At 40.7% G+C, this 14,690-nt stretch overlaps 1 protein-coding gene across 3 annotated transcripts; it reads right to left on the bottom strand.

Moving 5' to 3' along the window:
- Window positions 1-361: 361 nt before the first annotated feature.
- LOC112574080 (sodium-dependent lysophosphatidylcholine symporter 1-B-like) lies at window positions 362-13,720 on the bottom strand. Of its 3 annotated transcripts, none has more exons than XM_025254921.1 (17): window positions 13,506-13,720; window positions 12,686-12,790; window positions 12,229-12,351; window positions 7,631-9,621; window positions 6,798-6,932; window positions 6,244-6,365; window positions 5,777-5,939; window positions 5,282-5,360; window positions 4,916-5,040; window positions 4,623-4,713; window positions 4,260-4,375; window positions 3,594-3,677; window positions 3,004-3,087; window positions 2,615-2,730; window positions 1,937-2,074; window positions 1,397-1,573; window positions 362-840 (listed from the first exon to the last, which is right to left on the bottom strand). In XM_025254921.1, exons 4-17 carry the CDS (start codon window positions 7,643-7,645, stop codon window positions 753-755), a joined length of 1,533 nt encoding a protein of 510 aa, XP_025110706.1. In that variant the 5' UTR covers window positions 7,646-9,621; window positions 12,229-12,351; window positions 12,686-12,790; window positions 13,506-13,720; the 3' UTR covers window positions 362-752. The 3 variants fall into 3 exon arrangements, with proteins under 3 accessions (XP_025110706.1, XP_025110709.1, XP_025110708.1); XM_025254924.1 differs by having other exon boundaries at window positions 3,629-3,677; XM_025254923.1 differs by having other exon boundaries at window positions 6,798-6,927.
- Window positions 13,721-14,690: the final 970 nt, after the last annotated feature.

Below are 14,690 nucleotides of genomic sequence, written 5' to 3'. Positions count from 1 at the left end.
CCTTTCGTCAGCCAGTTGCATATGAGAGTATGCTTGGCCGAGACGAGTCACGAAGACGAACTCTAAAGTGTGTTAATGATCTCTCCGGTTTGATGAAAGGAAGACAACTAAGATAATCCAAAAATATATCCTGTATTATACACTGTGCTTGACTACACTGATTAATATTTGTTCTTGTACACTCCTAAAGAATATTAATTAATTATTAGTTTTATTACACTTCCAAAGATTCATGCTGCATGTACATAATGTATTTTCAAATAAAGATTTATATTTTCATATTTTAAAATTCTATCACAGAAGTAGTCTCATTCTTTCTCTCTTGCTCACTCACCTTTTTGTCCCTTCCTTTTTTTCAATTTTCTCCTTTCTTTCTTTATGGGATAAGTAAACAAATATTTTTTTCTTCACCAATTATCCCTTACATAATTGACCATTCGTTCTACAAGTTCATTTCTTATCCAATCGAGTCAACACATTCATTGGCACTGAGTTATTGAAAAACAATTCCACCTTTCTCGAAATCCCGGGGGAGTCCCCGCAGCCCTTTGGTGGATTATCTTAAAGCGATAACTGGATCGCCTATCAACCAGGAACTGCAAAGGATTTGGTAGGGATCGCCATGAGAAAGTGCCAAAACACACCGGCTTAGTTGGAATTGGTTCACCTGCTGTCTCGCTTTAGTGGATGAATTAAATAATTTTGTCACAGTTCGCGAGATTTCCTTTCCGGGTCGAAGGTCAGTCGTGGGGTCAGAACTGAGTCACTACGTCACTGCTGCTAGCGGCGATGCTTTCGTAGCTCCGCGAAGAATCCAAGGATGCTTTATTGAGCTGATCTCTGAAAACAGAAAAAAGTATACCAGGTCGGTCCAGCCAACTACCTTCCCACTCTTTCGTACACACAGCCAAGCAGGTAAACATACAGCTGACCTGCCTTACATTTCCTTGACTGTAAATAAATGATAGTTTGGACGTGTGTGTCAATGTAAAGCGGTGTCAACAACTGCTGTGATAAACAAAAAATTCCTAAACGACTGCTGCTTATACGTCTTTCCTTCTTCACTATACTGTAATAAATCAGTGAGACTGCATTGTCACCAATGGCGTACTATCTGCAAAATAAATCCGCTGTTTGTAAGTACCCGTATATTTAATCGACTGTGATAAATGTTCCTGCGAAATAAATTGACTTTCAATGTACCTACGTGAACAATAGCGACAGCGATGTACATACACGTACAGTAAATCAGTTTTGATGTGCATATCAGTGCTCTAAGGTATGTACAGTCACTACTGACACAAGATGTTTTTCCTCCCTTCCATATTTTGCCCACGATTTACTCTCGTTTCATGAATACATCTCCTGCACGATAATCTGTCAATGATGTACACACCTGTACCGCAAAACCTCCTCTCGGATTTCGTTCCTGCGGGCCTCCGTGATGGGGTAACTCCACAAGAACAGCAGCGCCACCAACAGAAACACCACAGGGGCCGGCGTCACGAGCAGGCGGAGGGTCTGGCCAACGCTGTCCGGCTGCTTGCACTCCCCTGTCTTGTAGCCCCCAAACCTGCCACAGAGCCAACACAGGGACGTCCAGCAAGATCGGTGATGTCTCCAAGGCACACTAAAGTGCTCGAGCAGATCACGCTCATTTCCTTCACAAAATAAACTCCAAACCTGTTCAGAAATGTCTGAGTGTGCAGCAACAAGAAAACAATAAAAGATAAACAACTGTGCCAACCCTCTAGCGCGTACGCGCGCGTCCGCTACTCACCCTCCTCGATCCATACACACACGTTAATATCGTAAGCAAATCACTACTGTCCCTTTCATAACTGCCACCTTCATAACAACAACGGCAACAAGGGGTCTGCATACGACAGACAAGATGCACACAGGGGTGGGAGAGGTGGCAGTGAGCTCTACTCACGACAGGACGACCTGTGAGATGCCCAGCCCCAGCCCCAGCGCCAGCTTGCTGAAGAAGACGTAGTACGCATAGAACAGCGCGTCCTTCCGCGTCCGCTTCTCCAGCATGAACAGGTCCAGCACATCCGGCAACACGGACCTGTCACGTGATAGCCATACAGTTCCAGACCAGAATCTGAATACAGGCGACCGGTAACTAATGTGTTTAAGTAACACCAATAAGCAAATACATAAAAAAAATTTAAACCCAACACATCACGGACGTATATCTCTGGGCAGCTGCCTTTTTGCCGAGACCATCTCGTAGTCAGGTCTCGGCTACCCGTTTAGTCAGCAATAGCAGTAAATTTGTTACTTTTGGGGGCAAAAAACTCCTCAACCTCCACTCCTCACAGAGCCAATAAACTGAAAACATAACAGACCATAAAGTTTGAGCTTCTGTACCTCCGTCAACATGAGAGTTCGCATCGTCCACTCGTTTTCTTCATGTTGATCGTTAAACCGGAAGCTAATTTGTGCTTTGGCCTCGTTCTAGAAGTTAACGTGGTGGAGTGAGGAGAGGGAACTCGTCTGCAGGCAGTGCAGAGATACACAAATCTTTCAACCATCGGGTGTAATGTCAGATGACTTCCTAGTTTCTACCCAGGACTATGTGGTGTCACAGTTTCATTGGACTCACCAGGGCAGGAGGAGAGAGACAGAGACGCCAAGGCCGGCAAAAACGATGACCACAAAATACAGCGCCATGCTTTTCTCGGGGACGTACATCTGGCAGATGAAGGTGGGCATCAGAATCTGTAACACATCTCTCGACTGGAGGTGTGGATACGTTCATACAAGCAAACTGTAACCCAACATAAACCAGTATTTCTCCCTTGTCTAAGGACAACCGGACTGTTCCTCTCCCCTCCCTTATCCTCAGGTTCGCTCATGTTCCTGGCAATATTTACTGTAATGTGTTTGTATGTTTGCCTGATTATAATGCTTTTTTCTGTAATGCGGAGTAATAATACTCTCGTGCACTCTTTTAGTGCTTCAGTACTTCTCAGACACTCCCCCAGTACTTACTATAATCCCAGCAGCATATGCAGTTTTTTTGCCAAAACGGAGTATGACGAACTGCCACACCGGCATGGCAAAAATAGACACCAGCTGTAACATATATATATAAATTAATGAAACTACTATAACTAAACATAAGGCAATGCCCTTTACTGTCACGAGCTTTCAAGAGTTTCTGTACAGCTTAGACCGTAAATGGGCTTTTTTTGTGATGTTCTGTTTCGCGGACGGCGGATGAGAGATGCTTCAAAGGTTGATAACCCATTAAAAGCTCTAGTTTAGAGATTCGGTGGTTGACTGAACATCAGCAGAGACGTGCACGCAAACACACATAAGAACAGCGCTTGGCGACCAGGAAGAAGACAGCGGAAGGATACGGCGGGGCTTTCGTTGTACTGGTTCTTTTGACATGATGAACCGCTTTAAATACAGTGACAAAGCCTAGGATTATGAGCTTTTTTTAATCTTCACATATCAGAGCTTGCCTGGCAACAACTCCACGTTCTGAGATTTCATTTCTGCTTCACAGGAAGAGGAGGTAGTGGAGTAGGACGAAAATTGTAAGATAATGTAACAATAACAATAAATTAAATTACCAGCAACACGAGGATGAAAATGGAGAAATAGTCACCGAGTTTCAAGGAGTGAGTGGTGTAGAGCGCCACGTTACCTTGAACTATCTGGAAACCAGGACCGATAAACATTTCAATAATCCAATCAAACGCAAACATGCTTTCGTACTGCAAGAAACTACACAGTAAAAATAGCAACTTAGTACTAAATATATTAACCTACAAGTTTACTAAAGGTTAGCAATGAGCACGCAAAAGTGCAGGTGTCGATATCTAAAAAGGGTCAAAGGTAAACAGGACATCTATTACTGGTTTTTGAAAGGTCACATCCCGTCTTGTATTAACTAGCCTCATGACAACATACTTCAGCTCCTTTTTTCTGGAAAGTTCTCACCATTTGACAGCGAGATGTCTAGTGTGTTATTGCCAGTAACCTGGACATGTGCAAATTCGATAAAGGATCGTCCACCGGCTCTCGCTGGGGAACAGAGTGTTCGCAACGCGCATGCGCGGCACCTAGCTCCTCGTCGTTTCCGGTTTTCCTTTACCTTTCTGTTTTATCCTTTTTGATTTGCGAGATAAGCATCAACATGACTTAAACGTGGTCAGAATTATTTGGGGGAATACTACAACACTATATAAATGATCTAAAATTTGAAACGACACAAAAGTTTATTTGTGGTAACTCACTCCAACTGCCAAAGAAAGAAACAGAAATGTCATGGCGGCCTTCAGGTAAGGAGTGAAGGAAAACACCAGCTTCAGGCCCTTAAAAAGTCCCGAACTATCACCATCAGTTCTGTCATCTACAAAAACAAAAACAAAAACAAAAACAAAAACAAAAAAAAATCCAACTGTAAATATAACTTTAAAAGGTTTTAAGCATTCCGGCGTTTTTAGCATTAATGTTATCCTGAACTCAGTGTAATTAAATTAGTATGATACCTTCACATGTATATTAAATTTTTTTAAAAATATCAGTCTAACCTATGTGAATAAAATCTAACTGAGTGTGATGGTGATTGTTTGTCTGAGTGGGAGACACCGTCACACCTTTTTCCTCTTTCACTCCGAAGAATACTGTGCACGAGCAGATCAAGTAAATCCCGATCACAACAAAGGAGCCGATTCTGTAGGACCATTCCTGAAAGGGAATACTGGGTCTGCTTCACTATTATTTTTTTTCACCAGAGCTGTCATGCAGGGAAAAGAAAATGCAATTATCAAACAAAATAAAGCAAAGAGAGAGCTAAAGAAAAATTACTATATACGCGGGAAAATATCATCTGTTCCTACCTGAGACAATATTTTAAGTAACCCAGCTGCAGTGGTTCTTTTCAACTCACCCGATCTTCCATGTCCTGAACTGTGACACTGGTGTCGTCGTCGTCGTCTGTGCACCGCGTGCTTTGTACCAGTTGGCCTTGAATGACCACAGCCGCAAGAACTCCGAGAGCCTCGAACCACATTCCTGCGGACATCCACACTCATGGTTACACGAACTCGGACTCACCTGTAAACACACCCCTAGCCTCTCATTGTCAATGGTACTGGATTTGGACGTATGTGTATTACACACACCACCACCACCACCACCCCACGCACGCAGGTACACATGCACGCACAGGTAATTACCACTGGTCACGTGTTCAGCTTATTTAACTAAAGTATATCAAACATTTGCAGTCCAAAGAGAAGAACTGTAGCCTCACTGTATGCTGTGATGGAGTCACGCTCTTTCTGCTGGGTCGTGACATACATCGTCAGCGCTGTATACGGGACGTGGAGAGCCTGTCACACAAACCAAAGGGACATAAATCCCTTTAGCATAATTTAATAATTGCAACCTTATCTCAACATTTCAGGTCGAGGTACTAGTCAGATCAGAGTTGTATGTGCAATGCTAGCACTGTGTCACGAAACAATTTCCCTATAATAAATAACACTTGGATTTCGTTGTGGAATTATAAGCTTATACCCTCAACAAAAGACACCCCCAAACGATTTTTATTTCAAATTAATGGACTTGCTTAATGACTTCATTTTTAATTTTAAAATCGGAGCAAAGAGCACTTCCCCCTTCCGAGATGCAAATAATAGTAGTCTGCACACACACACACAGACACACACATGCACAACAGTGCAGACTGTATAACAACCTTGCGGGATGTGAACACTGTTCAGCAAGCTCATGGCAAGCAACTCACCGTGAGAAATCCCTGGAAGAGACAGAAGATGACAAAGTAGTATGCCAGCTTCTCCTCCATGCTGGCCTCTGTCTCGGACCGGTGGTCAACCTCTTGGTACCTCCAGGGCACGAAGAACAGCATGAAGTAGGCGGCACACGAGAAAGGAGCGGAGAATAGAATCCTGCCCAACAGAGGGCGCCCATTGCGATTAGCTGATGCAGTCACGTGAATGAATGAGCGGATGCAACTATGACGAAATTGACCGGGGTTTTATTTAAAGTAAAAGTATTAATATTTAGAACACTTGGTGATTAGTTCTCTCGTTTTTTTTCTCTCTCTCTCACACCGCAGCCTAAAACAGAATTGATAGTTCATGAAGACCAAAAGTAAAACCACACATATATTTGCCAAAGACGGCACTTACGTTACAAATATCAAAATGGCCGTTAGAGGAAAAAGGTTCCCCATCCCTACACTACACTCACCAGGGCCGCATCTTCCCCCACCGCGAGCTTGTGCGCTGCACGAGGTAACCGCAGGCAGGGTCCGTCACCGCGTCCCACGCTTTGCCCGAGAAAAGCACCACGGCCACATAGCTGGGCTTTACCTGGCAACACATCACAATGCCAGGATTTGCAGACAAAGCCGGAGACCATTAATATGACAATAAAGTGTTGTTTTATCGTCTAAATATCAATCAGTGCTGTTGCTGACATATGTGCATCTCTGGGCAGTTCTCCGCTCCGAGAACTTTCTGCGATCTTCAGATCGTGGACTAAAGGGAAATTTGGCTTTTCCCGTAAGCATAGCTTTCTATCAATGGTTTTACCAAGATGGTAGTATCAGTAAAAACACAACCCTCCTGCAATCCTTGTACAGATTTGTTTCACCTGTAAACACATCCCTAGTCTTTCAAAATTCTAGAAATTTAGTAGTGGTGAGTGTGCATCCGCCTACACAAACATGAAAATAAGGAAAAACGTAGAGCATCTACTGATACTGTGTGTCGTGAGTGTGTGTCTGCTCGATATTTTCTTACCTCTGCAACTTCAAGGAGGAAAATGTTGAGGAAGAAGCCGATGACGGTGGACGTCATTTGGTACGGGACGCCACCGACAGCGAAACACAGCTTTCGCCATAATGGCAACGATGACTCCGGACCCACACGACTGTACTGCGCATGCGTACAAGTGCAATTTTGAAATCTGCCAACACCTTGGTTTATTTGATTCGACTAGGTTTATTAGAACGCATAAAAGTATGGCGGTGCTTTCCATTAGTTTGATCAATTCTCTCCTCTTCCATCAGTGTGAGCAACAGAGAAGTTTATAGGCAACCTACTAATCTCAGCCACATGATAACACATTCAAGTACTATTAACGGTTTTCCACTGATGTAGACATGAATGTTGTTTATGGGTTATATGCTGACCTCAGCCACAAGCGTACCTTAAACAAAAATACTCTTACAACGGTGCATGGGTAAAATGTTCTGTACGATAAATAAAACTAAACTGTCATTCAATTTTTTGTTAAGACTGAAGTTTGTCTTAATGTATTGTTTCGTGAGATTTTTTTTCATTCATCAAGATTTCTATAACTATGTTGAAAGTTTTATTCTGGGTTTACATCCCAAAATCTAGTTTTTGCGCCACATTAAAATTCGTTATAGTGCACGCGCTCGCTCGCTCTCTCCAGGCTCAGCTCTCATCTGCTATATAGTGTGTAACATTCTAGCCTGCGATATACTATTATCTACTTTTTTTTTTATTAATCATCCAAGGTGAAAAGATAACTAACCTTTTGATGGGCTGTATATGAAACTTTCTTTACTATCGCAGTAATAATTGAAAATCAAGTTTAAGTCACTTACTCCATGATTTGCCATTCTCGTCTCAGGTCCAAGACGAATGTCGTTCCAAATGATTAATAAAACGTAAAATTTCCGGCCATTTTTTCGTTCTTGTTGCACGAACAGTCCCGGTAATCTGCTGACGAGACTGACCTCGAGAGGTGGTGGATGTAAAGTGTGTGACGGTGTTATCAGAGCCAGCTAGATGTTCTGAGCATGAGCAGTGCACTGACGATTATTATCATCAGGAAGGTTTAGTCACGTGAACTCGTTACTGGACTGTTGTAGCACATGTATCGCCTGAGTGCCTGTTGTCTGCACGATGAAGATCACTAGCGCGCGCACACCCACCCACCCAGTGCCACCAGTTTGTTTGTAACTGATTTACCTAAGCATGGAAAAAATTCTGACGGAAGAAACTAAAGAAAACCTGTTACCTCGTTGGACATAATCAGTGCAACATATTCACACACACACACACACAAACCCTCAAAATGTTCATTATTAAATTGTTTGCATGAGACAGGGTATCCACCCCTTTGTCGAGGCTGCTGCTAAGATATGGTATGCACACCTACCGGTAAAGTCAACGTTGCAGCGTCAGTACTGCTGTCTGCAACCGATGTATTCGACACGTGGTGCAAGTCGTTTGTGAAATCTGGAGGTAATTCAGTTGTAGTTTACATTTTCTTTATTGTTATCAGGTCGAGATTGTGCGAGCCCGACAGAGAATGCCTGCATCATTCAGCCTGACCACTGTTCACATTGGTCGTTTAGCGAGACAGCACTAGCTGTTTAATTCACACTGCTTGTTCATCGAAACGGCACTGTTCACACTGGTCGTTCATATAAACAGCAGTTCACAATGGTCGTTCATCGCATCGCCCACGCCAGCTCCCCCTCTCTCCTACACCCTCAATAAGGGTTATTAAAGAAGGAAAGGTGGAAACAATAACCGGTTCGATACCTGTGCATCGCAGCATACTTCTTCCTGTTGACCCAGCTGTTGACTGAGGAGGGAAAAGCATCAGAGAGAAAATGGGCACGGACTTCACAAAAAAAAAAAAAAAGGCCGGACCCTGACAAAAGAGAGCTAGCTAACTCATCACTCCCCAGCAACTGAAAGGTCATGGGATTATATTTCTACAACACACTTCTGTACTGCTGCATTTCTTAGTTTCCACTTCCGTCAGCGTCTATTTCCAACGTATGCTTACCTTACCTTTGAAGTAAAAATAAAATGTTTTCCTTCTAAGTTATTTGAACAGGATGTGTGAAATGAGTCTGAAACATCTTTCCTTATCAAAGAGATTTTGACCGACTTTGAAGTCTTAGGTCAAAAATATATGTGATTGTACATCCATCGCCGTGTGAGGCAGCAGATAAGTGGAAGGGAGATAAGTGAAAGGGAGATAAGTAATTAAAAAACAGAAAAAGAAACAGTGAAGAGAAAAAAAATTACAGAAAATTCTGGTACTGGAAAAAACTGCATGAATTTAAAAAAAAAATCAGCCAATTCATTTGAACACCAGAGTCAGAAAAGGATGAAAATATTTGGCAAAAACTGTACAACCGTTATTTAATAGCATCATCAATACATATCTATTTCCCATCCACATTATTTTTTTTCAAAAGCTAATCTTCTAAAATGACGACAGTCTTTAGCGAAATCCCATATGTTCTTGCATCCTAAAATGGCTGTTGATAAAACTGCATTATTTCCTATTCTCTGTACTAGCAAGTGTTGGCAGGCATTGTTAGAAAAATGTAGATTTTACATCTGATCAAGCTTCTGATATTTTAATGACATTTCTGCACCACCTCAGATTCCACTCCCTCTGGGTCAGGACGTGAAGAGCCTGGGCAGAAACTTCTGTTATAATCAAAGAACGCTTTTTCCCGTCGAATATCATACACAGGATTGGCCCAGCCATCTAACTTGCCCATTTTCCATACTGCAGCAGCAAAGGCTAAGGCAAAACCCATCCCCCATCCAAACTTCTGGCTTTTTGCTAAGGAAAAAAGGAAAAAACAAACAATTAGAAAGTCTGAATTAAATAGTGCTTATAAAAGACAAGTGTATACGTGTTTATCCCTTCATAGTATTAATATTTCAGCTACCATAAGGTGTCAGCTATTCTCCAACACTCTCCAACACACACACACTTTATGCAGATCTTATCAAGAAATTCCCAGGCCTTTATACATAAAAATTCACCATACTTAACATGTATCTTATCTTACCTTTAGAGTCCGTTCTCTTGGCAGAGTATATTGCTAAAAGCTATACCATGTAACTTTATAAGCTTTAATCACAAATGTATGGATAAGAAAGCATATTTAGATTTTTTTATAGTCAGAGAGACAATGTCTTATGGTTTATACATTTTAAAAATAGTAACCTTGAGAAAGTTGTAACAACTAAGGCTTAATCTTTTAGAAAATGATCCATGTAAAGATTAACTCTTCACTCACTCAAACATTCATGTAAGGCCTACTCTCTATGTTGCACCTTAGAGAGTGATGGACTTTATATATTTCCTTTACATAAATATTACGGACATAAAACATAGAAAATGTCAATACATGTAGCTATAATAATAAATATGATAGCTGAGTCATTAGATTATAAAAGAATCTACTTTTGACTTTAAACATAATGCACAGCATCACAACAATTAAGAGAGATCACACTCTCTGCACAGATCAATAATGACAAATGAAAGATAACAGACAGTGGATGGTGAGGTACACAGAACAACATAAAGATGAAGTACAAGAGTAGAACGTAAAGCAATGGATGAAGGTATGAAGAGATGTAGAAAATATGAACAGTGTAAGATGGAGTCGTTATATAATGATTCGCATGACAGACAGTATTGCCAGGAAGTTAAGAATAGTAATGCAGGGATAACACTTAGTGAAAAGATATGTTTTCAGAGTGAGTTTGAATGTAGCCTTGGAGTCCGAGTGGCGAAAGCGATGTGGAAGAGAGTTTAACTGGTTAGCAGCACACAGGGAAAATGTCTGTTGTCCATGTGGCTCTTTTTTGTGGGAGGGACGGATAGAATACTGGAGTCTGATGAGGAGTAAAGATTTCGGACAGGAGTGTGGACAGACAAGATTTCAGTGGGGGGGAGGAGCCTTCAACGAATCCATAGCATAGAGTTGTAGTCTATTCTAGCTTTAACTCGTAGCCAATGAAAAGTGAAGAAGTGATGTGACATGTTCAGATTTGCGAGTCTGAAAAACGAGATGAGCAGATGAGTTCTGGACTTCCTTAAGCTTGTCAATGGGGTACTGTGGACAGCCAGCAAGAACAGAGTTGCCGATATCTAGTTTAGACAGAACAAATGAGCAGACAAGAAATTCGGATTGTTGAGATGGACAGAGTATGGTGAATGGAGCTGATCTTTTGGAGCTCATAATACGCCGAATGACACATGTGAGAAACATCCTTATCAAGAGACATGTCAGCAGACATTATGTAACCTAAGTTACATGTTGAAATAACAAAAGGAACATCAACATCGCCTACCCAAACAGAGACAGGCAATGAAGTGTAAACTATGGCTCTCCTTTTTGAAAAAAATTAAAGCTTCTGTTTTTTTCGTTATTTAGTTTTAACTTGTTGTGGGTCATCCATTGTATAATATCAGATATACAATCTTGGATGCTCTGGATAGCAGTGTGTGCCTGAGAACAGCAGATAAACAGCTGAGTGTCGTCAGCGAAGGCCTGATGAGATATACAGTGAGATTGAATGAAGAGTACTAAGTGGCTTCATGTACATGATAAAAAGGATGGGATCAAGTACAGAACCTTGGGGACTCCTGAGTGAATAGAGACTAGTGGAGACACAACAGTCATCCACTATAACTGCATCCTGTCTGAGAGAGATGACTGAAATCAGTCAAGTGGGGAGCCTGAAATGCCACAGAGAGTATGGAGTCTTTAAGAGAGCATGACAGTAGTTCGATCTATAGTATCAAAGGCAGCAGACAGGTCTAACATGGTGAGAAATGAGATGTCCCCTCTATCCACAGCAGACAAAATGTTGCTGGTCATCTTAAGTAGGGCAGTTTGAGTGCTATGTAAAAGGTGATAAGCAGACTGTGATGGAGAAATCAAATTTTCAAAGTTAAGATAGGATAGAAGTCGTTTGAGAACTACTTTCCCAAGCATTTTGGAAAGAAATGGCAAGTTTCAAACTGGGCGGTAATTGCTTAGCGCATTGATGTCAAGGGTAGGGTTTTTTAAATGGAGGTTTCACTAAGTCTGTTTTGAAGGTAGTTGAGAACGATGCCAGAGGACAAGCTATCAGTTACTATTTCTGTGATGGAAGAGAGTAGGACATCAAGACAATCTACCAGTAATGGGGTGGGAACTGGGTCCAGTGGAAAGTTGTGGGTTTTAATTGGAGTATGATGGTCCTAAACTCACTTTCCGAGATCGGCTAAAAGAAAGCAAAGGAGCACTTTGGCCTTGCCCATTTTATGCACTTCTTTTATTTTGTGCAATCTCTTTTTTTTTTTTAACAATAGGATATTTTTGTACATTCCAAGGGAACACTATCTCATTCTTGTAAAGCAAATGAATTAAACACCACTTTAGCTCACCTGCAACTCCAAAAGAACTACCTGCTGCCAGACCACCAACAAAGTGGTTCAGTGGGTCATTTGTTCCTCCTCGCACTTTCGAAGCTATGCAAATGCCTGTTGCAAACAATGCCCCTGCTCCAGCTGCCAAAAAGTAAAAGATCTCTAAATGCCTGTAACTAACAATTTACATTTCTTTCTATTCTTGAAGAAAATTTTTAAGTCAGCTCATGCTAGTCAAGTACAGTAAACCACTCAAACTCTCCTTTCCAGGCCAAAGAAACTTGATATGAAGTCAGGTACTTTGATAAATTTGCTTATAGCAGATGGCATGAAATAATCAAACCAATGGCATAGAAAGAACTTTAAAACATCACTACCACTATTGTGACTAGTATAAATAAGCTGATAAAATGCAATAATGCAATTGCTTTATTTTTTTTTTTTCAAAGCAGAAATTGACAGCAAGTAAACTTACCCATAGACAAAGCATATTTCGGAAGGCGCATTATAATATTTGTGACCAGTGTTCCAGTGCCTGGTTCACTTGCAAGTTTGCCGGTCATTCCAGCAATTAATGTACCTACAAGTACACAAAAAATAATACAGACCTTGATATTCATAAGATTTTTATTGTATCTAAGCAATGGGACAAATAATCTGAGGCCATTAAGAAAGGAGAAATACTTGAGGTAAAGAAATGAATGTCATATTGATACTATAAATGATTATGAAAATTCACAGTGAATAATCAAGGAAGTGAAAAAAGATGGGATAATATGGTTTCACTGACACAGTATCTTCAAAATATCTGTAAGAGTAAGAATTAATGTTTATTGTCCTCATAAAACCTTACAGTAAAAAATTGTGTAACATACTGAGTTTTAAACGTTTCTTTTTAAAACGAAGATTTCTGTATTAGACATACGATTTTGAAACTACAGTCCTAGGTTCACTGAAGCAAAAGAGCAACTATAAACTTTCATTATACTGTTCAAACATTGTGCATCTAACAACAAAAATATATGCAAACCTTATTCGTTTACACGTACTTCTGCTGGTGTTTTAACACCTTCTGGTCATGTATAGGAGTACTCTACTGGACTGATTAACTTTCAAGATACACTGGGTTGGTTTTTTTCCACATGCATTTTCAATCTCCAGAACATGACATTTGACGCATTTATTTCATTCACATGCTTTGCTAATACGTCAAAGATTACAGAAGGTCAGAGCTGGGAAAGACACAACTAAGAAAACACCTCGTTCTTAAAAGATTTTGCATTTATTATTCGCACCTGCAACACCGCCGTAACCTGCGAGAGTCAAGGACTTCTTTAAGCAGTCATCACCATCTTTTACGGTGTAGAAAGGGTAAAGTTTACGTTTTCGTGGCCTTTCTGGCCAGTACTTCTTTCGATGTTCTTCTGACATACTTTCAATGATACTGAAACCTAGGTTGAGTCCGAGTGAATGTCAAGTCGGATACCGAAACGGAAATGAACGTCTCGCTTAGCCTGTTGGGAAAGCGTCGATGTATGGTTTGGGAAAATGTTGCGACGCTTGCTGGTACATACATATACAATGCATGTTCACCTATCTTTGTTACTTGTGCTTTTGCTCCCTTTTGCTTACCTGAAGGTAAAATATTTTATGTTAATTACTTTTAATTAAAATAATTTTCCATTCATCGTATATAAATGAGTTTGTGTATGACGTATGTGCATGGGCGTGCGTGTGTGGAGACGCTGTTCTTTTACTAAGATTTTAAATGTTGGTATAACTAATATACGTATATGTATATTTAAGTGTAGCTTCAATTTGTAGTTCAATATTCTCAGGATTTTTTAAGGTGTATACAACATGCAATAGGTTTTATGTGCATGTGCGGGTACACATGTGAATTAAAAATTAACGTAATGCCTACACACCCGTGTATATATATATATGCAGCGATCGAGTTTGTCGATCGTCGTGTGTGTGTGTATGGATCTGTCAATAAGAACCAAAATTCCTTGCAATTAACCTTTTCATTTACGGCTTTGGATTCTTTAAGTTAAATTTGGCTTGTTTTTTATGGGAATGCCTGTAAAGATTTTTCCGTGTTTAGTGTGACGACAGTACTATATAATTAGCACTGACAGTGGCATAGCTACCTCCTCAAAAAACATACTGAAAAGTCAAGAATGTGGTAATGTCGTTCACTGTTAGCACAGAGTTTGTCCCCAACCACAAAGCTGATCAACATCCTACGCCACAGAGCGTTAACCTAAATTTAAAAGAACCTTATATACATATAAATCGTGACCCTTAGATGTGTGCCTCCCTCGTGTGAACTCGACTTCAACCCTGGGGCTGTTTGTATGTGTTTATTCCATTAACGCCCTTGACTTCTGAATGTCAATATATAAAAATACTAAAAATACCGCTTTCTGCCATCGGAAGACCACCAACGTGTATAGGTGGAACCTTTATACCCATCT

Source organism: Pomacea canaliculata, linkage group LG10, assembly GCF_003073045.1.
Source record: "Pomacea canaliculata isolate SZHN2017 linkage group LG10, ASM307304v1, whole genome shotgun sequence".
NCBI classification, from domain to species: domain Eukaryota; kingdom Metazoa; phylum Mollusca; class Gastropoda; order Architaenioglossa; family Ampullariidae; genus Pomacea; species Pomacea canaliculata.
This window is presented reverse-complemented; position numbering and strand designations above follow the sequence as displayed.